This window comes from Rhinatrema bivittatum, chromosome 3, assembly GCF_901001135.1.
Source record: "Rhinatrema bivittatum chromosome 3, aRhiBiv1.1, whole genome shotgun sequence".
In the NCBI taxonomy this organism is placed as follows: domain Eukaryota; kingdom Metazoa; phylum Chordata; class Amphibia; order Gymnophiona; family Rhinatrematidae; genus Rhinatrema; species Rhinatrema bivittatum.
The window spans coordinates 98,185,070-98,212,685 of record NC_042617.1 but is presented as its reverse complement, the minus strand read 5'-3'; the positions used below and the strand labels follow the sequence as shown (position 1 = coordinate 98,212,685).

The window sequence follows — 27,616 nt, the reverse complement described above, 5'->3', positions numbered from 1 at the left end:
GTAAATTTGCAGCCATAAGGATGGCCAAGTGCTTTGCTCTAAAGAACTAGATCTACCGGCATACAGACTTTATCCTGAGCCAAAGAGTGAAGTATAAAACTTAAATAAAATCAAGTGCTTAAATGAAAATAGCAAGTGGGGACCTGGCACTTTGCAGGAACATGTCCTACTCCTCTATCATGTCACATGTCCTCTCCAATCGGGCTAACTTTAAGATAGCTGGCTATATTCGATAGTGTGGCTGCACTATTGAATGTACCTCCAAAGTAAGCCAGACAAGTTTATCTGGCTAACTTTGCTATCTGGACAATGACCGAATATGTGTCCCAATATATGTATCCTTGAGCAGGATTAAGTGTATTTTAGTCAAAGGACTGCCATGACTAATAGAGGTCAATTACATATTAGAGTGATTTTGTCTTTGTAGGCAGTTCTGTAGGTGGAATGGAGGGTGTTACTTAGGCATCTATGGTGATTTCTCCTACTGTTTATGCCAAGTATCTGCTTTACATCAGCTGCTATTCAGCTTTTTTTCTAATATTTATCCTCTAGAGGCCAGAGATTTTGAGTGAATCAAGCCCATAATGAATTGCCAAAAACATAGCCCCTCAGAAAAAGCAAAGAATAACATTTTTTAACAGATATTTCATGATTGTTAATGCCCATTACATTAACGAATTAGACCACAGCACCACATTTCAGAATATTCTTATGTTATTTATATCAGTTGAATTATTGTATTATTACTACTACAATTACAACACTAGAAATCTTTCTGGCAGACTAGATGGACCATTTTCGTCTTTATCTGCCAATACTTACTATGTTATATGCCATCTTCAAATCCATTCCTACAGCATGTACTGCTCTATGCCTACCTCTATTCCTCAGTTCTTCATCAGGCTCATATGTTTCAATTATTTGAACTGCCCGTTTTGCATCATAGAATGGGAATAAAATTTCATTCAGCCGAGGATCTCGTTGATGCTGTGATAAAAAAAAAAAAAAGAAAGAAGACAGTTCAGCAACACCATTCTTTTTTTTTTCAAGATTAGGTTTATAGAAAATTATACTGCCATTCACAAGAACTCTAGATGAACCCTACAATATTAGCCCAGACATTATCACATGCATTTTCCAAAACATCCTAAAGCATATGCTTTCATACAATTATTATTCATTAAAATTGATCACACTGGTAAAATAAACAATATGAATGTAACAAACATTCAGTGCATTTGTCTGAGCATCTTGTAGTGTTGTAACATAATATTAGCTCCTGGACCCAGAATGCCAGATAACACACAGTGGATATTTAGTTACATTACATATTTGGCATTCTACAATATGCACTGTATCTTTGCTTTGGCTAATAATTTACTAGACAGAGACAGAAAAGCACATAAAAAACTGTACTAGCATGCTATTACACAAAATTCAATGTCACAATAACTTGTGATTTTTCATCATCTCCTCTAGGAAAAATAAGAAAACTCCCTCATGGACAGTATTTACCTCCTTCTTGGTCTTAACTGGGCCCTACTCTTCTTTAATATAAAGACAAAAGAGTACCTGGGCACATTAAGTCTGGGATTGGGCTTTGCCTTGAAAAGTAATTTTTATATTTAAAGGTTCTATTCACTGGCCTTGACCGTAAAAATATTATGCCCAGGACTATGATACACAGGTCAGAATCAGCCTTGTGACCTTCTAAGCTTGGTTCAGCAAGAGTTCTTTTGGAAAGTGCTACACGGCAACAACAAAGGAGACATTATCTTGCAATCCACAGTCCTGATAGGCTGATGGTTAGGGACTTTAGTTTTAAGCTTGTATTTTATTTTCTCTGGGGATTTATTAATGTAACAATAGAATGAGTGGAAAAATGACTTTTTCCCTGATTGCTCCTGTTTGTTCTAACAAAATCAGGAGAAAAATCAGTGTAAAATTCATTTTTCCATGGATTCTTATTTCTAACACTGATATAAACCCTGAGCAGGATGGGTCATTTTACATGCACCCAGGGGAACACAGAAAAAAGAAAAGAAATTGATTCTTTCTGCACAAGACTCCTTCACTGTCTCTTAGGCCTGGATTCTTTAAGGTCATAGACCTTAGAGAATCCGGCGGTAACGGGGGGGAGCGAAGCGGGAGGCGGGCCTGTGAAAGCCGGCAGCGATCGCACTCAGTGCGATCGCTGCCGGCTTTCACACCCAATAGCGCCATCGTAAAAGGTGGTGCTATTGGGCACGCTACTGGCAGCGAAAAGGATTCTTACCTTTTCACAGCCAGCGATCTTTCCGCTGCGTCCGCCCCAACTCCTCCTCCTCTTCCGGGTCCAACTCCGCCCCGAGCTAGCTATCGCGTGCGATACGCTACGAAAATGACCCCCTTAGTCTCTCCTTCACCACACCAGACAGCTTTAATTTCTGAGTCCCAAGATTCCAATGTGGGGACGAACAATGGTTCTTATACCCTGCTCTTTGCAAGACCAGCCCTTTCTCTGCCCTCTGTACACAGCACTGATAATTAACACTCTCTCTGTATCCTATAAACGCACATGAGAAGAATGGTGGTTTCTAACTTCTTTACTGATTCTTGATTAGATGGCTTGACAATATTTACAGTTCCAATTCGATTTTCAATTAAAGTTAATAAATAATAAGACAGGAGATAAGATTAATAAATTTGTGACTCCACTTCTTTAGCAAAGTCTCTACTTTTTTCTGTAAGCACTTTATTCATACTGAATTCCTTCTTCTTCGCAATTGCTCCAATTGCTTCAGAATTATCAAATTGAAATTAGTTCAGTCCTCCTTCAGTCCCAAATAGAATCTTTAATTCTTCCCACTGAAAGTGGTCAGAATAACAGTCCCAATAATTTATCAGAACATATTCCCAGATTTTTCTCTTCGTAAATCCTCTTGAATAGTTTAACTTCTTATGTAGCGCCTGGTGGACACCTTACTCTCTCTTTAGTTAATAGCAGCAACAAAGTTCTTGTTAACTTTAATGTGCATCCTTCAGTTTCCTTCCTTTAGTGTCATTAGCTGGGATCCTTTTTTCCTCTGCATTCCTCTACACTTCTGGTTCTTTCAAGATGAAAAACTCCACTCGCACTATGGTTTGGTTACTGAGTCCCGAGTACCAAGGGCCATCAGTTCCCAGTGGAACAAAAAATAGCCTTTAAACCCAAAACGAGACAAAATCAAGGAAGAAGTAGGAATGGTAGAATAAAACTTCCTTGCCTCCAAACATGGCAAAAATGGCAGTACTTCAAAAATATAACTCCTCTGCACCAGGCCACTGACAGGCTTATCCTCTGAAGGAGAGGTAGCATACTGCACGTCTTCCTTACCCCAAATCCAGCCTTGAATACAGGGGTGCCCCAATGCACTGCAACAAGGGGACTGGCTTTCAAAGAGAATTATAAAAAACTGGCTTAAAAGGTGAAAAGCAAGCTCAAAGGCTGCATAGACAAGTCAACAGCAGGCTGACCCCTAAAATGGGAACACTTCTTTTCCATATATTAAGGGGAAATTACATAGTAAGAGGCAGCAGGCTCATCTCTGCTTGAAAAATCTAACTAAAAATCCACAGCCAATTTGAACAAAAGCTGAACTAAAAATCCATGAAGATAAATGATGATTTGGGAATATAAACAGCTAGGACACACCATTTGCTGTTCCCACATGGGGCAGCAAAACCGAAACCTCTCTCATTAATTTCTATATAGAACCTCCCCAATCAATCGATACACTGCTTTTAGTTAGGGAAACCAAAGGTGTGTGTCCCCCCCCCTCCCCGGCTGGAATTCACAGGAAAGAAAAAACTGAAAATAAAGGTCCCTATAGATCAGGAGTGGGCAATTCCAGTCCTCGAGGGCCACAAACCTGTCGAGGTTTTAGGATATCCTAATGAATATGCATGACATAGATTTGCATACAACTGAGGCAGAGTGCATGCAAATCTCTCTCATGCATATTCATTAGGGATTGCCATGTTTGTGGCCCTCGAGGACCGGAACTGCCCACCCCTGCTATAGATGGTGGACAAATCTGCTGGCAGGAGTATGGTCAGTGTCTATGATGGAATTTTTTTTAACAATAAAAATGATGTAGTTAAAAATGAAATAATTGCCTTTTATTGTAAATCACCTATACAATATGATAGACAGGATAGAAATGTGGCACCTTTTGAGAAAGCATTCTCGTGTCGAGGCTAGAACATGCTGCCTTATTTTGACAACTGCCACTACTTTAAGGATATACCTCTTAGAATATTTGCATGCTTGAAATAAAGCATTCTGTTTTTCAAATATAACTCAATGGACAACTGGTATTATTTGCTCACACCTTCCCTTCAGACTAAGATTTAGCTAGTACACATTACTGCTCTGACAGGATATTTGTGGTTAGCTAAAATAAGCATTCTAGTGAGGAGTACTAGCAGGAGTGCCATGTACCCTCGCCTCCAGCAAGTGAAGTGGAAAGTCCAGAATTGTTCCTGGTACCAAGGAAAGCCAGAGATGTAGAAGCATCTATGATGTCATAGGTGAGTGACCTTTTTAGCACTTGCAGGAGGAAAAGGTCCCCTTGCCTCTGACGTCCCTTTGTGGGTTTTTTCCCCTCGGGAAATAGGGCTAATCTCTAGTCCTGTGGTTGGGTAGGTGCCTCACATCTTTGACTCTTTGCTTTACATGTGGTTTGTGCACCTGCAAGTTACCGAGAAGTACATGACTTGTTTGCTTGGCGATGTACCTCTACTGTCCTGAACCCTATATAATCTGTGAAAGTCATCATTATTCAGAACTTGTCAGAGCTCAGAATTTGTGAGAGTCTGGCAATTCTCCTTTGTATACAAAGCTCACTATTGCTGCTGCTAATAAACTAAGTCTCGTTGGTACTCCAGACACTGGTCCTTTGTCCATGAAGACAGGAAGGGGAGGGCAGCTCCCAGGGTCATAAATTATGACAGGATGAAGGCCTAGATAAGGAGGCAAGTAATCAATCTCTAACTTCTTCCTCACTTTAAATTTTTAATTCTCTTACCCAAAAAGGAACCCAAAATTTGGTGGCATCTGCAAAGCCTTTTAGCTCTACTTTAGACATACTAGCTCATATGATGAAAAGAGCAGATGAAAACCTCAATCCTCATTTGTTATCTCTTCTTAATGGCTCTTCAGAAGAGGATATTTTCCCCTCCCAGTTTAAAAAAAACTATGGTTCACCTTATTTTAAAAAAAAAAAAAAAAAAAAAAGATTTTCAGACTTATCTTGATTTTTGGGCCTGTAGCCAATTTGTCCATTACCCTTTCTAGGAAAATTAGACAAATGTGGAGTGTAAAGCACTATATATCAAGACCTCCTTAAAATACTAGGACCAGACATTTAGCCTGGTCCACCTTGAGGCACAGCCCAGAAGGAAATTCTGGACCTAGGGTGTTTCTCCAAGTAGAGGAATATGAGAGCAGGCCAAGGAAAGAACAAGAAGGCCCTTGGAGCAAGGAGAAAGAATCTCATACGACAAGACTATCTAATTTAGAAATGCTGAGGTAAGCAGACCTTTCTATCTGTTGTCTGTTATGCTGTAAATAATAAGTCTGATTCTATGGAGAAAAGACAGGAATCCAGACTACTCTGTGCTTCGGCACCCCTATAAAGCCACTCATATGTTATCACATGGAATGACAGCTGTCCAAGCAGCAAGAAACAATAACATTTTGAAAATCAGACAGCCTGGTTTCTGTCTAGCGCACAACTCAGAGGCTGTGCTTTCAGCTGTAACAAATGACCTTTGGAGGAGTTTAAAAAGAGGGTAGGACTATGCATTGATCTCTTCATAATCTATCTGCTGCCTTCAACACCGTGGATCACAAATTATTACTAACACGCTTGAGAGCTACTGGTGTACTTGAGAGCTACGCGCTTGATTCTCCTCCTTTCTGCTAACAGGTCTATTGGAAAACAGCATTTCCCAGTCTTGGGAATTAACATCAGGGATTCTACAAGGGTCCATTCTTTACCCTATATTGTTTAATATCTATATGTTCCCCTTGCTCGTTTGGCTGATACCTGGGGCTTATTTATGTTATGTCTGCTGATGATATTCAAATCTACAGCTCTCTAGGTGCAAATTGTGCAGAGTTTACAGCCAATATAAATGATTGTTTGCAAGAGGTTGAGCATTGCTAGTTAGACCACATTAAGTTGAAGCTTCATAATGATAAGACCGAAATGCTATGGTTGAAATGTCCCCATTTGCTTAAGTCTCTTCATTTTTACATGTTATATTGTAGAAAAGATTTTAAATAATCCGTTTAACACAGCGAGATTTATATGAAAATGCTCCACTATCTCTTGGATAATATCTGTCCTTATCGGTTCTTATCAACAAGCTCTGGTTAACATGCCCAATGTCAAACTAACATAGATCCTTCCATGTTGAATTCACTACGACTTGCCTTAAGATAAATGAATGATTCAGCTTTTCATAAATCATGTAAAACATAGCTGTTTTCTAAAGCTTTCAGCTGATATAATTCTGCAAAATTGATGTTTATTGTATGTATATTTTATAGATATCTTATGTGTGTATTTTGTTTTATCTAACTGATGCTTAACATATATAACTTTTGTTAATGTTTCACTGTGTACTGTATTGTAGCTTTATTGGGAGAGGCAGCCTATAAATATAAAACTAAACAAAATAAATACAAATTGTTCTTCTCCACCCCTTTTAGGCAAGCTTACATTATTCAAGACTTCCAAGGGCTCTTTTCAGTGAAGTTTCCTCTATTATGTGTGTATAGGAAATATCTTCACTGAAGAGGATCTAAGATTAGCAGTCATGCCTACTACAAGAAAATGAAAAGCAGGATTTGATTTAAAAAATGAAAGAAACGTTAAGCATCACTCTCTCCAGGTAAATGGAAATGGCCAAATTACAATTCTATTATTTAAGGAGGGACACTAATCAGATACATTTACACAGATAAATCCATTTTAACCTGTGTAAAAATTCAGTCTGATTATTGCTCCCTCCTTACTATGGGCAGAATCAGGTCACAGGAGGCAACGTACTTGCAAAGATTGCATTATAAATAGTGTGTGAACTTTACACCTGCATCTCTGCAGACACCATGTACACATCAGTGGGATTTTCAAAGGGAAACTGCAGGGAAGCTCATTATTGCCTTCTAAATTTGCTGCAGTAAGAAAAATAACATACTATATATGATTAAATGAGTTCTACTTAAAAAAACTCTAGTTATTATAGTATCTTTCTAGTAAAAACTTCTCTGATATTTCACTATATTCCTGCTTAATAAGGCAATCAATTTTAATATACAGCCTTTGAATTCTAGTAAAAGAAATGTATTAGGCATACAGATATGACAAGACACTATCAGAATGACCAGTCAATATTTTGATAAATTGGGAAGTTCTCAAAACTCATCTAAAGGTGCTCAAGTTCTGAGTTACATTTGAACATGATGATTTAAAACCTCTGAGCATGCCATGTAACCAGACTTAGGGCCAGATTTTCAAAAGGTTACGCACGCCGGGCCTATTTTAAAAAAGCCCGGCAGCGCGCGTAAAGCCCGGGACACGTGTAAGTCCCAGGGCTTTACAAAAGGGATGGGGCATGGTGTGGGCGGGACCAGAGGCCTGCAACACAGCGGCCATTGCCGCTGTGTCGCGGGATCGTGTGCCGGCGCACGCAACTTGCGCCTGCCCGGAGGTAGGCGCAAAAGGTAGGCTAAAACTTTTGAGGGGGGTTAGAGTAGGGCTAGGGGGGGAAAGGTTAGGGGAAGGGGTGGGAAGGTCAGGCTAGGGGGGAGGGAACGGAGGAAGGCAGCGTGTCTCGGCGTGCGCAAGGTGCACAATTGTGCACCCCCTTGCGCGCGCCAACCCCGGATTTTATAACATAAAATCAGGCATACAGGTGCGCGCGCACATGTAGGCCACGCGCACATGTTATACAATCTACCCCTTAAAGTTGTAAATGAGTGTTTCCCAGACAGTGTGCTACGGCATATTGTTGTGCCTTCAGACTTGACCATGTGTGCGATGAAAAAGTCATCAATGCCTGATGCTCAGATTCAGGCCAGCAGCTGGCACCAAAATGAGACACCAGGAGTGGCTCTTAAACATGCCGGAGCTCCTTTCTGATATGTAATGATACATGCCTCTCCTTCCTAGCTACAGCATGAGCCTTGGAGTGTGGTAATTAATGGGCAGCATGCAGGGTATGAGTAGCTGGGCCCCTCTTTGTGTGGCACACACATTTCACATAGCACCTCCAACTTTCCCCTCCTGAGCTTAGTCCCTCGAATCCTTCAAGTCAATGTCCTAAGCTCAGGCTGAGTGAGATAAGGAGAGCATGCACCATGTACTAGATATGACTCATTCATAGTGTTGGGAGCTCTGGCCGATATGACTCATTCAGTAGTGGAGGAGCTCTGGCAGGCAAATTCAGCAACCAATGCAACTAACCAAGCCCAAGTTCTCCCTTTTCCAGCACTTGTATATAGAAGGACCTGGCCCACTGTGATGAATTCACAGTGTCCCCTTTCTCCCTTTTGTCTTAACATTTAGAAGAGAGACTGGTGGGGCTTTCAGTGCTTCTGTGGCTCTTCTTTTGGCCATATGAGTTTTCTCCATATCTGCATTATTTGTCTTGTGGTAAATTACTTTGAAAATTGAACTTGATATGTGCAAACTTTAATTTTACATTTATTTATACAGGATTTGGGCTGTAGATTCTATGGCTGATTTTCCACTGAAACAAGGAAGTAAAAACAAATCAAGCTTCTGCACGAATTTTCTAGAACTTTTCAACTTTGACTCAATAGGAAATGATCCCTTCCTTATTGGATTGTAGAAATATTCAAATGTTTTTCTGCCAGCCCACATTTCATCTCCCCTCCTCCATATCCTACCCTCAGTTTTAATCCAGAAGGTGAATTTTCACAGAAGTTATCATGCCTCTGGATAGACAGATAGATGGATTGAATCAGTCCCTAAGCACTTTTCTATATGAATTGAAAAGTGTTAAAAGGTAGAACATAATTCAACTTTAGTGGTGACATGTAAGCAGCTGTAAGCAAAAGACAAATTAGTATTCAGCACAATGACAGAGCACATTAAGGAAATGTTTCATTATCCAGGTGCAGTCTAAGCAGAGATGTACATCTGGAATTTAAAGCAGGCCTTGGAAGCTAATAACTCACTTTGTAAAAACAAGACATCCATGTTACCTACATGAGGCCACTCTAGGGCCTGTTTACTAAATTGACTATTCACATCTGATTTTAATGTGAACATTTTTGTGGGATTTAACACATTTTTATAAATTGTGTGGTAACAATGAGTTTTAGTAAGGCTGGTAATGCTAGCTAAGATTGTGGGCTTTCATCTCCCCGAGATGAAGGTTAAAGTGCCAGTGGCCCTCATCCCCTAGCAGATTTTGCTAATATTCTGGCAGCCCTCCTTCCTTCTCCCCTGCCCCACAGATTAAAAGTCAAGGGACCATCACATCACTCCCCACCCTTCCTTACCCCTTGCAAGGTGCATTCCCGCCTAACCTTTCTGATGAAGCAAATAGGAATATGAGTGCAGCAGGGACCATTTATCCCTCTTGCCCGCTGTTGATGAGATATAATATGGTGTTGTATGATCTCTGCTGCTTCTTTGCTCCTTCAGCATTTCTTATTTGACAAAGAGTTGCCCACAGCACCATATCCCCAACTGCTGCCACCATTTAAAATAGGTGACATATTCTGTAATTGCCTTTCCAACATATACATCCACCGGCATTAATGATGAGTAGGTATTATGCCCAGTGAGATTAGACTTGTATTTCATCTATATTTTCAAAGTCAGTGCTGTGAAGGGGATTTCCTCCCTGTTGCCAGGACCCTCGTTGTGCTGCTCCCAGAATCTGGCATACAACTCTTTCTGTAATCCCCCACTGCTCGATATACACCAATTGTTTAATCTTGTTGTTTGGAAACTAGTGATACACAGCTCTCAGTTGTGCAGGTGTGTAGTACCGCTTAAAATTCAGGACTGCCACTCCTGCCCTCTCTGTTGCCCAGAATAGTACATTTCGAGATACCATAGGGGGCCTTTGGTTCCAGATATAATGAAACTTCCATTTGTGTAGCAGCTTCAGAAACTTGGCTGGCACCTTGATAGGAAGCGTTTGAAAAAAATAAAACAATCTAGGTAAAACTGCCATCTTTATCATGGCTGTGTGCCCTAGCAATGAAAATCGATGAAGGAATAACAATTTCAATTCTGCTGTTTTGTCCATTAGAGGAATATAATTTAACTGAAATAACTGTCGCTAATCTGGCCCTAACTGGACCCCTAAATAACGAATGCTTCTCTTTGCCCATTTAAAGGGAAATGCATTATTTATCCTATTTGCAGTTCATCTAGGGTTGAATTTAACAACTCCAATTTCCCTATATTAACTTTGAATCCAAACTCTTCTAACTCTTTAACCACTACTGGCAGAGATAATAAGGGATTAGTTATCGCAAACAATGAAATCCTGAATTGGTTCTGTGGTGCCCCAATACGATGTATATCACCATTTTGTCTGAATTTCCCCTGCAAAAGGCTTTATAACCAGAGCAGCCTGCCTCCCTTCCCTCCGAGGCTGCTCCAAAATCGGAACGGCCTCGGAGGGAACTTTCCTTCCACTTCCCCCCACCTTCCCCTCCCTTCCCCTATCTACCCCACCCCCCAGCCCTACCTAAATCCCCCCCCCCTACCTTAGCTGGGCAAATTACGCCTGCTTGAAGTTACGCCCCGGCATCCCCCGGCACAGGCCGCAGTGCCGGGGGACTCGGGACCGCCCTCCCGGCCTGTCCCCGAACCATCGCCATGCCCTGGACCCGCCCCTTGGGCACGCCCCCTCCTACCCCTTTTACGAAGCACCGGGACTTACGCGCGTCCTGGGGCTTTGTGCGCGCACGGCGGCCTATGCAAAATAGGTGCGCTGGCGCGCGCGCAGGGGTTTTAAAATCTACCCCTATGTGTGAGAACATTCTCTCCACTCCTCCATGTTTTCTTCAGTAGTGTTTGATGTGTTTGATGTGCAAAATATGTGGAAAAAATTTACTTTTAAGTAGGTGCTGGTCACTTTACTTAAAATGGATGTCTTGGATGAAAAAGATCGAAGACCTCATAGCTTTTGCTTCCTCTATTAATAATTGCCTTTTTCTAGACAAGTTGACACCTTTCACATTAAGGAAACAATTTTAATATCAGTCATTACACCATTCATTGAACACTTTCCTATCCAATGCCTACAGAGCTCCCTAACCCCAACACAGGCCACACAGTCATTCCCAGCCTCCTCCCCTCTTCTCCACCATCCTCATCCCTCCTCTTCCCACCTATCTCCCCCACAGTCCCTCACAATTCATGTGTGCACTCCCTAAGTGCACCACCCTAGAGGAATGATGTCATCCGGTGATGCCCCCCCCCCACCCTCCTATTAACATTATTATGTTCAATAACCATCCAACCGGCACCCCTTTACACCTTTAACCTACAAAATGGTTTCATCACAGGAAGGAACAGAAAACCCTGCCTCCTATATTTAATCTTGGTAGTCACATGAATCAGTAACCGTTCATCAACTTGTAAAAACGACTGCTTCTGTAAAGCGTTTATCAAATGAAATAATTGAGCTCCATGCTGCTTCCCACTTTTCCTGCTCAAGGAGCAGGATCTCTGGTTGGCACATCATTGTCAGAGTTCCTCCTTAATCTTTTTCTTCTTTTACCAATTCATTGCCATCTGGATGTTTCACGCCTTTGCATCAGTTTAGCATCCGCCATTTGTTCCTTCACCTGCCTTTAGCAAAATGGCTGCTGCCTCCTTTAGAAAATGTGTTTGCAAAGGATGGCCACTAATTGTAAAGGAGATTCCAAATAGCCATAGCTAAAGTATGTTCTCACCTTGTAATATGCTTGTAATCGGCTGCATCTTTTTACAGCACTACAATGTGATGATCAAAATATCATTGTATAGTTGTAATGACATTTTTCCACTGAATAGCAACTGTGCTTCTGGCTTTCTGCATAATTTTATCTTTGACCGAGAAATGATGTAGTCAAGCGATGATGTCTTTGGGTTGATTGTAAATTGGTTTCCCAAGGGCCCCCTGCACCCTGTCCACCACCACTTCCTGGGGTACCTTATCAGGAGTGTTGCTTACCAAAATAGATCTGCAGATATCTTTCACAATCTGGATACAATCTGCATAATCTTCACCATCTGGTATCCCCTGATGTGAATATTTCCTCTTTGAGATCAACTTTGAGATCTTCCAGCTTATTTTGCATGTCTAGCTGCCCCTGGTTTAACTGTTGCAGCTCCTTTCTTTGCTATGCACATCCTCAGCATATTCCTTCACTCTTTGATTGACATCAAGCATCCGCTGTCCCAGGTCACCAACTTCAAGACATATCTTTCTCATGGCAGACTGAATCTCCCGCTTCACCGTAGCAATATCTTTTTTTATAATGCTAAACCAGGCCAGGAAGTCTGCTCATGTCAGACAACTCTTCCCATTCCTGGCTGCACAGTTTTGCTCACTGGGGCCTTGGTGACCGCGTGCTCATCCCCTCTGTCCAGGCCTCCCTCTTTCAGTAGTGCTGCTTCTTCTATGAAGAGAATTCCTGCAAGTCAATGGTCTTTTTGTGATACATCATCACTCAGGAGACCTAGCCACTGCAATTCAGAGTGTCAAAGGTGCAGTTAAGATCGGAAATGCTATTTAACGGGAGTTTCCTCATAGAGCTATTGTGTTATGTGTCCATCTTAGATGGGTAATGTCACTTCCTCCAATAATTTGAAATTTTAACTTTGTATAAGGACACTTTTCCTAAAATACTAGCAATTCTAAAGCAATAGATTACATGTGGAGAAACAGCAGCCTTTAAAGGCCCACTTATAAAGATGGTTCAGCACATTTTTGGTTAAAAAGTACTACACATTCCATTCTATGTAGTTCTAAGTATACATAGTAACATATATATAGTAGCATAGTAATGACGGCAGAAAAAGACCAAAATGGTCCATCTAGTCTGCCCAGCATGCTTCCCAAGGCAGTCACTGCTGCTCCGTGTAGGTTACCCCCATGTTTCTCTTAAGGGTAGTAACTGCCGCTCCGTGCCGGTTAAGCTTTTTTATTTATTCCCATCCTCTAGCCTTTTAGGGATCCAAAGTGTTTATCCCATGCCCCTTTGAAATCCTTCACAGTTTTATTCTTCACCACTTCATCCAGAAGGGCATTCCAGGCATCCACCACCCTCTCAGTGAAGAAATATTTCCTGACATTGGTTCTAAGTCTTCCTCCCTGGAGTTTCAAATCGTGACCCCAAGTTCTACTAAATTGTTTCCAATGGAAAAGGTTTGTTGACGACCATGGATCATTGAAACCTTTCAAGTATCTGAAGGTCTGTATTATATCATCCCTGCTCCTTCTCTCCTCCAGGGTATACATATTCAGGTTCTTCAACCTCTCCTCATAAATCATTCGATGGAGACCATCCACCATTTTGATCGCCCTTCTCTGGACCGCCTCCATCCTGACTCTGTCTCCTTTGAGATACGGTCTCCAGAACTGAACACAGTACTCCAGGTGAAAATTTATATTAAGGCAAATGAACTACTATTCAGTATATTAAATAACTGGAAGAGTTTCTTTTATTCTATAGAGTATAAATAACATCCAACTCATGCATAATCAAGCATAATATAAGGGATAGAAATAATTTTCATCAGTCAATCAGTTGATTCATTCATCATGACCATTTTATAATCTGTCAACCACAGGAAGCTTTCCTTGTATCAAACCCAACAGCAAACTGTTATGAACCTGCCCGCGAGGAGCACGGGCAGGTCCCCTACCTCCTGCGGCCAGTCAGGCCGCCGACGCTGTCCTTCATGGCATGCAGTGCCGCTGCCTCCGGGCTCCCACGCCAACATCATCTGCCCTGCACGGCAGGGCTGTGCTCTGCCGGGAGCTTCGCTCCGTGGGTGGGATCGCCGCTGCCACTCTCAGGGTCCTCTGACGGCAGGGAGCCGTCCTTGCTATGCCAGGGTCTTCAGCTGGCAGGGAAGCAGTCCCTGCCGGTGCCTGCAGCCCTGCATTCTCGCTTCAGTCTTCATGGCATGGTGCCACTCCTTCAGCCTGCTCTTCTTCTCCTCGGCCTTCTCCGTGGCTGAGGATGCCACCAGCGGATCCTGCTCTCTTTTTCTGGATTTCCATAGGCGCAGGCGCGCATCTCTCTCCTGCTCTTCAAGGGCCAGCCAGGTGTGGCCCCCTGCTGGCTCCTCCCTGCACGTTGTCCTCCTCAGCCCTACAAAAGGGCCCAGTGTTCATTCCAGCGTGGCCTTCACAAGGAGATAGACACTCTTGGGATCCTTTACTCCAGGAGTTGTCCCTGTTCCAGCTCTTCTTCAAGGTCCTAGGTTTCCTGTTCTTTGTTGGAGCTCCATGTCTCATCCTGAAGTCCGTGATCCAGTCCTGATATCCGTCATCTGTTCCTGATGTCTGTGATCCAGTTCTGTTATCCGTCGCCTGTTCCTGATGTCTGTGATCCAGCCCTGATGTCCGTGATCCGGTCCAGATGTCCTGAGCCCCAGGTTCCTTGTCGCTGCCTTTCCTGGCGTGCCATGTCGTGGTCCGCGACTGGACCCACGGGCGGGCTGTTTGGGGCGCTTCGTGGTGTGATGCCTTCTTCACTTCTGCGGCACAGGCCTCCGGAGGGTTTTCCCTTTCCTGAAGCCAAGTCCCGTCTTGGTCCTGTGTCTTGAACTTTTGCCTGCCCTCGGATTCCTTGTGCTTCCTCCGTCCATGCCAAAGACTCTGCCAGAACCTGTGCTGTTCCAGCGTGGTCCGCAACCAGCCACTGGCGGCTGTGTAGGGTGCGCCCCCGTGCAGGCCTCTACAGCTTCTGAGACATGTTCCCTTCATTATTCCACTTCTCGTCTAGAGGCTACTTCGAGTCCAGCGTGGTCCGTGACCAGTCCCGCGGGTGGACTGTGTAAGGCGCTCTGCGTCGCAGTCTCAACCCAGTAATTTGCTTGACTCTCCTGAATATTTTGAACCTTGCCTGAGTCTTCTGAAATATCTTGAACCTTGTTCCTGAGTCTTCATCTGTGCACCCAAGTACCTTGTTCCTGAGTCTTCGTCTGAGTCTCCATGTTCCGGTCTTCACTGCCCTGGTCTCCATCCGGCCTGCCGCTTCTTGCCGTTACCCAGCGGCAGGTCCGAAAGGGCTTGGAACGGTCGGAGGACTGTTCATTAACATCACCATTGCGTTGCTGGTCTTCTGAAGCATGCAGGTCCGGAGGAGGGTCAGTATCATCAGTCATCTGTCTTCAGTCCAGCCTCGCTCAGGCATGCCTCGCCTGCCGTGGCACCTCTTCAGAGTTCCTCTGGGGTTGAGCCGTGATCCAAGAACACACATCCCCTGGTAAGCGGAACTGCTCTCCTAGCGCTTCCTAATAGATTGTGAAGGCCTCTGAGCTTCCCCGAGCTCAAGGCCTCCATCTCCATAACACAAACAGTTACAGTGAAAAAGTTTTTGCCAAGGGCTATATAACCATGCAATCAATGAAGCACCTATTGAAACAATATAACATCAGAAATACAGCAAATAAATATAAACTGCTTTATAAATATTTATAGCTTTATAAATGTATGTTTGTAGAATAAGACTATGCAGATATATAGAATGGAGTCAGATAAATGAAAAATGTAATGAGCCTTTTTGGCCATATCTCTGAAATAGGCTTAAGACTTCATGGCAAAAAACCCGGCCCCCTCTCACACCCTGAATATGCCTGGGCCTTTGTAGCCTTTGCTGCATCCATCCCCCCACTTACTTGCTCCATAGGGCCTCCTCCACATCTTCACCAGCAGGAAGGAGTCAATTTCCCTAGTCAACTGCAGTACATGGCATCTACATCAGAGCATATGTGGCACTGTTTTGTATTTGGCATCATGGCTGGCAGGAGAAAGCAAAGTTGCTTACCTGTAACAGCTGTTCTCCATTGATAGCAAGGGAGTTCAGCCACATAAGTGGGTGATGTCATCCGATGATGTAGGGACAGAAAAGCTCTCTCAGAGTGCAGTAAGAAAAAGAAGGTTTTTTTGAGCATGTGTAGGTGTTCCTGCACATTTGCTGCCACGTGGGTCTCCTCATTCTTTATAATGAGCTAACCTTCTACTTTACATTGGAGGAGATTGGGATTGGGTGGCTGTTTTGTCCTGTTGCTACAAAAACACCTGTTACAGATAAGCAACTTTTCTTTCTCCGTGGACTAACAGGACAGTAATCAGCCACTCAAGTGTGGACTTCCAAGCTGAGAGTTGCATGTATTTGCTAGGTTTTTATATCAGGAGTAGAACATGCAAGCTATACTTTGATAGAGGCTGGAGGGAGAGTTGAACTTTTGAGAACTATTTGGCCAAAACTGCAGTAAAACATAGTGAAGGTGTGAATAGAAGACCAGGTGATAGTTTTGCAGATGTCTTCTATGGAAGCAAAGTGAAGATGGGCTAAAGAAATTGCTGAGCCCTATATCTTGTTGGGCTTTTGTCTTATTTTGAAGATCGTCCTGACTGATTATAACAATAAGAAATGTAATCAGAAATCCATGTTGTTGGAATCTTTTTTTTTTGTTATTTTTGCTGAGAATGTATGTAGAGGTTAGGTTTAATGGATTCAGAGTTTTCACCCAGGCACAGACTAGTTTGAAGACCACAGGCCAACCTCTGAGTGCACTCATATTTACTGTTTTGCACTGTGAAATGTTTATGAACAGGCAAGAGTCTGTTTATTTAGTTATTCCAGTAGGTCTATCATAAGAAAGCAAGCAATTAACTTATTCTAATGCCTGAGAGAGAATGAAGGCCACACACCTGCACCTGAAAGTGATAAGAGCTCAGAAGGAGGGAACATTGCATCCTTTCATAATGTTATACATCCAAAAATGAACCACATCCAGATGTATTACATCCAGAATTTTCTTGCGCCAGAATATTTGATTTATATTAAGAGTGCACCACAGTTTTAAGTATTTTAATTTTGTATGATTTTATTGATTTTAATTTTGTATGATTTAATTATATGTTTTATTGTATATCGCTTAGACCTTCCTAGTGTTAAGCAAGTAACAAATTTTAATAAATGTAAAATATGCTCATGCAATGCACATTCCCAGTTTTGAAATTAGTCCACCAGTTTGTCCAGTTAATAACAAGGCTTTCAGACCTCTCTAGTTCTTCATCCAACACGCCCCCCAGTTGAGCCAGACCATTCCAGGCTGTTCTAAAAGCCCTAAAACTCGATAACTACAGACTTGCTCCTCATCAGGAGCAGCAGTAAAGTTTCTTGGATATCTAGCGTACGTGTGCTGCGGTATTTGGTTTTAAAATTCTGAATTACGCACGTATTGGTCCCGCCTTGGAACACCCATGCCCTGCTCCTTTTCTGCCCCCTTATTTCTATCACGCATATGAATTTTGCGGCTTTTTAAAATCTGCATTGCCCGTGCGCAGCCCACATAAGCACCAATTTGTGCATTTATGCCCGAGCAATGCTTTTAAAATCATATGTGAACACCCCCGGGAGCCGCCAAAAGGAAGGAATTGGAGCTGTTCTTTGGAGGCAAGAATTTGAAATTTAAATGATATCCTTGATGGATAATTTTTAATACTCAGTCTGCTGTTACTGTCACTTTTTCCTCTCCCCCCCTCCCCTCCCCTCCCCCCCACCACACATACACTGTTCCAACTTAATCTGAGATCTTTGTTGAAACTGTAGTCAAAAGATTGGATTAGATTTTGGATGCATTTGATGAAGTGGTTTGATTTGTGCTCTTTCCCTAGCACAAGGCCTGCTTTGCTGCTATTCTTACTGCGATTGCAGGCAATGTTGCTGAAAAAAATGGGCTTGGTATCTTCTTCATGAATAAAAGTACTGCCTCCTATAATGCAGAGATTGAACTTTTCTACTTCTAGTTGGTTGCTATGTGGTAGATGCTAGGATACAGAGAGTAGAACAGTGAACTTTAATAAGATCTACACTTTCTTTTAACTCCAAAGAGATTATCTCCTGTGCATGTTGCAACAATCATTTTTTATGAACATTTTCACAAAGACCCGAAGCTCATAGTGATGCTAGCCTTCTGGCTCCAATGGCTACTTTAGAAGTCCTGGAGGAGGTATTGAATGCATCATAAGCTTCTTGTACCACTTGCGTAAAGCGATCCATGGAATATGAAGGACGCTGCTGGGTCATGTCTTGCAGCTTTTCCATAGGTGATGGGCAATTATTCCAGATGTTAACATAGCTGGTTGGAAAATCTTTTTTTTTTTCCCCCTGAGAGATCAGAAAGGACGAGTTGTGAAGGCTTAAACCAGGGCCTGCGCACCCGAGGCTTCCACCCTGTTAAATAGGATATGCTCCATGGACAGAAAACTGGATCGCCACATCAAAGAGACCACAGAATGGCTTCACTTCAGCAGTCCCTAGGAATAAAACTAGTCCCATAACCTGCACTTACATAAATCCAGGACAAAAAAAAGAGACAGCTATTGAGGGCATAGGAGGGAGCATACGCCAAAGACAAAGCACGTGCCTGAGCTCCCCAGGCTTATACGTGCTTCCAGAAGGAATAAACAAAATCTGGAAGGGACTTAGGAACTGAACTCAGACCCTTGAGACATGCCTAGGCCTTTACTAAGGCCTCTGAAAATCAAAGTCTAGAACCTAGAAGCAGGGCAGGATTCTGAGCTGACTCTGAATCACCTCAGTACCAACAAAAAAAATCAGCCATAATGGGAGTGAAAAAAGAAGACCCTCTCACAGCCCTGCAGTTTAAAGACAGACTCTGCAGCACCCATGGTTTCAAGATGGCTAACATGGCTAATTCTTCATCGGTGGAAGAATATTAACAGTTTGCTGACCCCAGGCCTCCCACAATGCCTGAACTGCTGTCAGACATCGACACCCCCCCCCCCTCCCGCCACGTAGTCCAGAAACAAATGCAGGCAGTGTCTGTGCAGTACTACCCTGCGCAGTGCTGTTACTCTGCAATCACTGCTAAGCGTGGGCTTTAGTTGCATCCTGCTGAATGAAGCAGCCATCGGCCCCTGGAGCCTTCCCGCAGCAGAGAACAGTGTCCCTGACACTCACCCCCTGCAAAGCCTCCCAGTGGTCTGCTCAAAGAACGGCTGCTGCTTGCTCTGGTCCCCAGCAAACTTCTTCTACCTAAACCAGGGAGGAAGGGGGCAGAAAAGAAGAGTAGGGGAGGAGGAGGAGGGCAAGTAAGAGGGGCAATAGAGGATTAAGGTAAGCATTCCCAAAGTCCTACCAGCCATGCTGGAAAGCCTCCATGGTCCTGACACTGCTCAACCAGAGGAGGGAGAAATAATTTCTGTCACTGCAAGAGCCGCTGAAATCTATGAAAATCAGATCCAAGACCATGCTCAACTGAGGGACAGAGTTCTTAACTGCCACCTTGGGAGCAGCCCCCTGCCAGAGGCCTATAGACTTAACCAGCCTTAGTCCACAGCATGGGATGTTCATCTACCATCTGCTGGAGACAGAGAATACTGGCAGGCTGGTGCCTGCACGAACATATATAAGCAGACTCTGTCACAATCTGCTGGTGTGGACTGGTCTGACTTGATGAAGAGAAATAATTATTTAATATAACTTTTATATATTATGAATGATTCTGGAATGCATATCATTATTTCTTTTACTTTTGTCATGCAAAAGTTTTGAAGCTGAAAAGGGGTCCACATTCTCTGAAAGGTTGGGAATCCCTGCTTTAAATCTAACTGGCCAGCTTTTGAATACAGCCAGTTTAGATTTAAAGCTATCCGGCTACTAATGCCAGTAATAAGCAATGGCTATTCCCTAAGTCAGCTTGATTAATAGCAGTTTATGGACTTCTCCTCCAGGAACGTAGCCAACCCTTTTCTAAATCAGCTATGCTAACTGTCTTAACCACAATCTCTGGCAATGTATTCCAGCTTAATTGTGCATTGAGTGAAAAAGAAGTTTGCCCAATTTGTTTTAAAAGTACTACTTGCTAACTTCATGGCGTGCCCCCTAGTCTTTGTATTATCTGAAAGAGTAAATAATGGATTCATGTTTACCTATTCAAGTCCTTTCATGATTTTATAGACCTCTATCACAATCCCCTCAGCCATCTTTTCTCCAAGCTGAACAACCCTAACCTCTTTAGCCTTTAGAAATATTAGGGCTTTTTATTATTATTCCTTCCTTCTACCTGCTCCTCCCACCCCAGCCTTGATTATTTCCAGGTTTACATATTTTACCTGACATATCATGTAACAGTTTTGTATATCCATTTTCTATATGGAAAAAATAATATAGTTTTGCCATGTTAATCCACCTAAAAGAAGGTCAGCAAACTCATTTCAGATTATATCTTTTTACAACTATCTATTGAGTGTTATACTTCCTTTATCAGACTTTGGCCATTTTATAGTGTCCTGAAGAAGACAGAATTACTCTCAATAGCTAATCTCAATAGCTAAGTTAACCCAACGAGAAAGTATCACCTGCAGATCTCTGTTTATTTAAAATGGAGAAGAAAATAGCCATCTCTAAAATAATTTGCCTTAAAAGTGAACTCATGCCTACAGTGTACACAATTCTCATTCCTGATCAATACCACTGTATCTGAAGCCCTAGTACAAGTAATCAAATGTATTGAAGCCATCAAGCAAGGGTTGTTCACAAATGCTAAATGTTAGAGCTAATGGTGCTGGCCAGATTTGTCCGTAATAACATTCCCCTGTTTTGTCATGTGAAGAAATTGTCTATTCTAATCGCTGCTCAAGTAAGACACCTACTGATTATTTTTCATACATCTTTATTTTTCTAACTTCAGGTGCAGCGTGCTATAAAGAGCGCTTTCAATAAGCTGTGGTTATTGCTGAAATTGAAACCTTTCTTGCAGTCAGATGATTTTAGAATGGTTTTACAGGCATTAGTAATTGCTGGGCTGGATTATTTCAATTCCCCCATGTTGGCCTAACAGCCTCAACAGTAAATGCCTTACAAATAGTTCAGAATGCAGCAGCTCGTGTTCTTACTGGTGCTGGTTCGTAACTAGAAATCTATGTATTGTCACACTCACTAGGATCTCAGAGAGTACCATCAGTTCATCTGGTGCACTTGTAGGACATCAGAGAACGGGTTTTTGCTGCAGCGGGAACATCTATGTGTAACGCGCTGTCCGATGTGTACAGGGCAGAAAGTTGTGTAAAAAAACCTTCAGGAAACAGATGATAACACTTATATTTGTTCAGGAGTTCAGCAGTTAAATATAAAATCTAATGTTTCAAATACACATCATTAGTTGATTAATGAAGAAGCTGGGTCTTTAGTTTTTCAATTGAGGCATTGTTTTCTTTTACTATCTTGTTTATGTTCTGTGTTTGTTTCAATTTTATGAATGTTTCTGTACCCTATCTAGAATGTAAGATAATGCGAGTAATACATGATTTTAAATAAAGAAATAACTAAAATTCATGTTTCAGATATGGCAAAGGTAAACAATGTCACTGACAAAATTCAGCACTCTCTATGATACTGCCTTGAGACATTTAAGTCTCTGAGCATATTTATATAAATGTGGTAGGTTTATATGGGTCTTGCCTTGTTTTGAAAGCTATATTTTCTGGTGTACAAAAGGTATGCTAGTTACAAACCCAATACAACCTGAGGTCAATATTCAGAAAGCAGGTGAGAAGCAAATCTAGCTGGGTAACTTTTTACACATATTCAGCAGGACTTATCAGATACGTTTGCCACTGAATATGTGCAGATAAAGTACGTACATAACTTAACCAGGATAAAGTTTTGCCCCGCACCTAGAATGCCTCCATTGAATCCCCTTTTTGTCTGGGGTGCAAAAAATGTATACATTTGGCAGAGGGGAAATATTCAAACCTTGGGTTTTGTACATGGGTAACTCAAAAAGTTATTTGCATAAAGCTTTTCAATATCAGCCTCTCTATTTTGATTGTTTTCTGACATAATTACTATGGGAGCAATAATCAAACACTTTACACAGGTAAACACATGTTTACCCATGTAAAAATGGGGTTTAATCATTGCCCCACTCACCCATGAAGGCAGCTAAAAGATGACAGCACACAATTTTAGACAATCCCGAAGTGGGTGGTACTGGAATCAGAGCTGTGCTAGGGTTAGGAAGGTGCGCACTGGAATTTTATTTTGAAATCCCCGTGCTTAGTTTCAGCATATGGTTTTGTATTTGCTTCAAAGCAAGTACATAAGTATGTGTGCACAAAGTACCTGCGGCTGAGTGCCTCGGCCGAATTTTCAAAGGGAAACTCAAAGGCAGATCATTCTCAGCTTCGGTTAACATGTTTTCCCCAGGTAAATTCTCTTCTCCTAACAGATTCCATTACACACAGAGCTGCTGCAAATGTGTTCATAAAATGCAACTCTGATCAACACATGCAGTAAGGCATGGACAAATACTAAGAAAGCTTCCTATCAGTGTGTGACAAACTCCATTTTCCTCTTCTTATGAAGAGGAAAATGGGCAAGGTAGGGTAGCCTCTAGGCAACATGGTATATGCAAGAGGGAGGGAGGGGAACCCCTGAATTTCTAGCTGCAGTGGTAGAGTTCCAAGGAATATTATGAGCATGCTCTAAAGGGAAAGTGTTCCCTTCCAGTCACAGTGGAAGAAGAGTCTTGGGGACAGTTGCAATACAATGCGCTCAGCCGAGTGCACTGTTAACCTGCAGTCAGGCGCGGGCAGAATAAGCGCTAATCAATCCCCTAATGAAAGGAGTTAATAGCTGAGTGCATCAAAAACAAGTACAGAAAAGCAGAAAAAAAACTGCTTTTCTGTACTGCCTCCTACTTAATATCGTTGTGATATCAAGTAGGATGAAAAATAAAAGAAACAATAAAAGTTTAAAAAAAAAATAGACAGTCAGGTACAGGAAATGGATGCTCGACTGACAGGTGTTCGCTTTCTGAACCCTCGGCATCGGTTTGCCTTACCGGCGGACAGCCGAGTCACGGAATCCGATTGGGTTCTCGTTAGCAAGGATGTGCTAGGGTCGCGCAAGCGACCCTAGCTCCTCCTTGCTAACGCGACCCCCTAATTTAAATATTGCATGGCGCCCCCTCCCCCCCTTGGGGTGCATCAAGAGAGCGGGTGCTGACTGTTCGGCGCCCGCTTTCTACGCAAATTTATTGCATCGGCACCTTGGTGTGTGAGAGTGCTGAAAACCAGATTGCTACAGGATCTGAGGCGATAGTGTTTCTAGGAGGTCTGGTAGAGAAGAAAATACCTGGCTGCTGGTGAAGTGACAACTCACAGGACTATAAAGATGAAAAGTAGAGGTTTTCCACCTAAGTGAGGCAAAATCAAAGATTGGAACTGTGAGGATGAATGGAAACCCTTTCATAGTATATTCTGGGAACACAAGGGATCCAGTGAGAAACATCCCTTCCAATTTTTGAAAGATTGCATGCACAAACATTTTCTTTTTGTGCAACATTTTATAAGCCAGGTTCAAATTTGTGCAATATGTGCCAGCACAATGCAAATAACAGCGGGATTTCTCGTGCTTGCTGTTTTGATGTGTGCATGGGATTCATGACCTCTGTGCACAAGGATACACGCAGAGCTTAGGCAGAACAGTGCCAATGAGGATAAGCCTGGGAAAGGAGATGGATTTGTGATGTGTCAACCTCATTATAAGCCAGAGAAGAAGCACAATGTTTTCAAGTCCTTAAGCATTTTTATGAGAATGTGATCTGGACTTGGGATTTTAGTAAAATTTGATTTTTGCATGTTGGAACTATCAGTTTGAACCTCCAAAAGTCTGTGAATTGTGCCTAGTGCTGGGGTGGATATCAAGAAAAGTGAGACCTAGTTAGGATAAGGAAAAAGTCAGTTGGTTCCTATGCTCTGGGCTTGTACACATGAAGGCAAACAATTCAATTGGAAGAGACTATATCATGCAAAAGAACTATTACTTTAAGGACATTTGGCAAGAACTTTACAAAGCATGTAAATTTAATAGCAATCTGAAAAAAACTCCTCATCAGCACAGAAATAACAAGCTACTAACTCAAGGCTAGAGTTACGTTCCAAGCACCGATGGGGTCATTTCTCATTTGTCTGCAGAGACAGCTCAGCCACGTGATGGATCAAAAGCTTCTACTGCTAACTGGAAAAATAAGGAAAATTCTGGCCAGGCACAAACTGAGCAGCTCACCTGTGCAACAAAGGGCTATAATAATAATGCATGTGTGTATATGAAAAAGCGATAGACTACAGCAGCATCCATAGCAGCAGCAGCAGCAGCAGCAGATTACTGACCACACTGAACAACTTAATTTGTGGCCAGAGCAAAGGGTCAGCTGAATGCTGTGAGAAACATTCTATACTTTGGGAACCAGGCTTGGGAAGATATTTCTGGATGCGCTGGCTACCATAGGCCATTTTTCTGTGTTAAAGCATCACAGTTAGAATAAATCTTGAGTTGTGCTGCTGAGGGTGTGTTGGGGTGGTGGTGGTGATGATGATGTATTTACATATCTGGTGGGAGTGTGGGATAGTGCAGGGGTTCTAGAAGAGGGTAGGGACAACGACTGCTGATATTCTGGGACATCAAGTGACTCTCACGACCTATAACTTGCCTTCTTGGGCTTTGGGTTAATTTATCTTCTGCAAGCCAGCAACGTAAACTGAGTGATTATTTCATCCTTGTGGCTAGATTTACCATTGCAACTCACTGGAAATCACAACCGCTGATTTTTTACTGACATAGCAGTCATAGAAAAGATGACGTTTTCTCTTTGTAAGAAGTTGTTTTTGTAGGACAGAATCAGGGAATCTTATTGGAAATATTTGGCTGCTGGGGGTAGGGGAACTTTGGGATAAGATCCAGGAGGGTCTAGTAAATGTTTAATGCCAGGATGCAAGGGATGCAATGTTCTACTCCGGGTAGCCCCTCTGTACTTTTTGTACTTAATGCAGGATGTGATCATGTTATCTATGCTTGTTCTCAAGTTATATTTGGATGATTCAGTGTCTGTTGCTATCGTGAATCTCTGCCTTATGTTTTAAGCAAATAAAAAGTTAAAAAAAGAATTAATCTTGAGACATTTGCTACTGGCTGATCTCTGTCTCTACGTTTCATGCACACATCTGAACATGCCCCCTCACTTGTTGGTATGGAGCATCTTGTAAATGCCTGTAAATAAAAGTCAGACCAGCTGGGCCCACACTTGTGGGAATGTCTGCAGAGTCTTGATTGCTACTGTTCAGAGTTGTCCCAGACATGACCTTGGTCACTTTTACTATTAAATGCTTCTTCCCTTGCTCTACCACACTACTTCATCAGCCACCTTAAAAGTACCCTTAAACTGTCAGGACATAATACCCCTGAGTACTGGTACCATGGCATTATTAATATGAAGAATTAGGAAATGTGCAAAGAAAGAAAAAAAAACGGACTTAAAAAAAGTTACACATGTTTTATATTGTTTGAAGAGGGGAAGGAGGATTTTCTGACCTCAAGTACCATCATGACCAGCTTGAGGGCTCCAAAATTCAGTATCAGTTTGTTTTGTGGCTAGTGAAAAGTCAAAGAATATCTACTTGTAAGGTACATTTTCACTGCCCCTCAATAATACTATAGCTAAAGAAACCTACGGTAGTACATCCTAAATGACATCTTGCTTATAACATGCATGGGTATCAGAATAATGTTCTTTATTTCATGCTCCTTTAAAAGTTCTTTTTTCCTATTCTGTGGATCCTTAAATGTTTTCAGAAATCATTGCCCAGTTAAGTAGCAAACACCGTAAATCACTGACTTGTGAATTTCTACCAAAGTAATGGAAGGGTAATAAGTTATTACTCATTTAACGCAACATGGTTTACTACTCCTTAAAAGGGCACACAACCTAAAAAAAATAATGAAATCATTAAAATCCAAAACAATATATATTTATATATTGACATGAAACGAAATATTTCAGAAACATGCACAGTAGCTTGCATTCCATAGCCAAAAAAAAAAAAAAGAATCACCAAAGCAACTGGCGAAGCCAACACAGAGAAAGCAGGAGCACCTGGATGTTGCCATGACGGAAAGTTTAGCAGACCAGAAGCACAGCACATGATTGTACGATGCATGCAATGGGAAGATGCAAGCTACTACAGACAGACTTGAATGGTAGTTAATGTATGAAAAAGCTTACTTCATTTAGAAAGCTCACTAATTGGTCTACCGTTAAATAATCAGTTTTGTCTCCATTGCTGAAAAGAAATTTATTAGACACAAAGTAAGTTTTCATGTTAAGATGCAAGGTATGATTTACATGTTGACAAGGTGGATGTTACTTTCAAGCTTTTTTCTTCTTAACATTGAAGGTAATTTTCAAAGGTCTAAAGTCCGTGGGTAGAAAAGTAGCCCGCAGACTTTAGCCCAAATTTTCAAAGCAGATTTATGTGCATAAGCCTGCTATGAAAATTTGCGGGTTGTCCTGCTGTGCACAGGAACACACACATACAAAGTTCTACCTGCTCCCAGGCAAGGGTAACTGTGCATGTAGATTAACATGTACACTTTCAAAAATCATAAGTTTGCACATAAATCCTTCCCCCACCCCATCTCCGTCCCCCTTCCCACCCCTCTCCCCCCCCCCCAGTGATTTTTCCTACATTGGAAAAATTGGGTTCCACGCATACTTTTGTGTGTGTAAGCCCCTGGTTGATTTTCAAAGGCCCATTTATGTGCATAAAACCAGGCTTTATTTAGAAAACTCCTTTTGTAAATCAACACCTTAAAAACTACAGATTCTGTTACTGCATTTACAATATCAACAGCAACTCTTTCAAGAAAACCATTAACTTTTATAGTTGCTTCATTTTCCCTTATTAATGTTATCAAAGAGATGTTAATTCAGAAAACATGTAAGTCTTACATTTTAGAAGATTCAAAACAAACTTTAAAGTAAGACTGCACAGTTATTAGATTAACTTAATCTAGTTAGCTCACATACTGTTAATATCTGAACAGGCAAGTTAAACCATAGGTAGTTAGTAAAGCCAATGCAAAAAAAATTGCGTTCCAGGTGCTGTATTTATTTGATGCAAAAGTTACTCTAAAATAAAGAGTGACTTTTACAATGATAATTTTTCAGGAAAAATGCAGGTTTGTCACTGTTAATAATTTTTCTATGTTTCTAGTAGTCAAGGCAGCATGTATGTATACATGCGTGGATTATATTTTAATGATGGGGTCATTACATTAGAAATAACTAAACACCTCTAATATTGCATTTTACTTACATCTTCTTAAAGATGTAACCAAATATTGCATTTTACTTACATCTTCTTAAAGAGCTCTTCTATGTCAGTTCGAGGACAAATCTTCTGAGTAAGTTCATAAAATTTTTCAAAACTGAAAGCTGGAGGCTCAATTTCATCATTCTGTAAAGAAACAGAGATTCCGTTTTCACTTAGAGGGCAGACC

General features: G+C 41.8%; 1 protein-coding gene across 2 annotated transcripts in view; it reads right to left on the bottom strand.

The window, feature by feature from the left end:
• PLCB4 (phospholipase C beta 4) overlaps positions 1–27,616 on the bottom strand; it is an 855,807-nt gene that overhangs the window by 298,892 nt on the left and 529,299 nt on the right. For both annotated transcript variants that reach the window (XM_029593509.1, XM_029593508.1), the window contains 3 exons: positions 27,473–27,573; positions 26,340–26,397; positions 879–987 (listed from right to left, as the gene is read on the bottom strand). In XM_029593509.1, the coding sequence (XP_029449369.1) occupies positions 879–987; positions 26,340–26,397; positions 27,473–27,573 (268 nt within the window). The remainder of the gene's footprint in view (positions 1–878; positions 988–26,339; positions 26,398–27,472; positions 27,574–27,616) is intronic.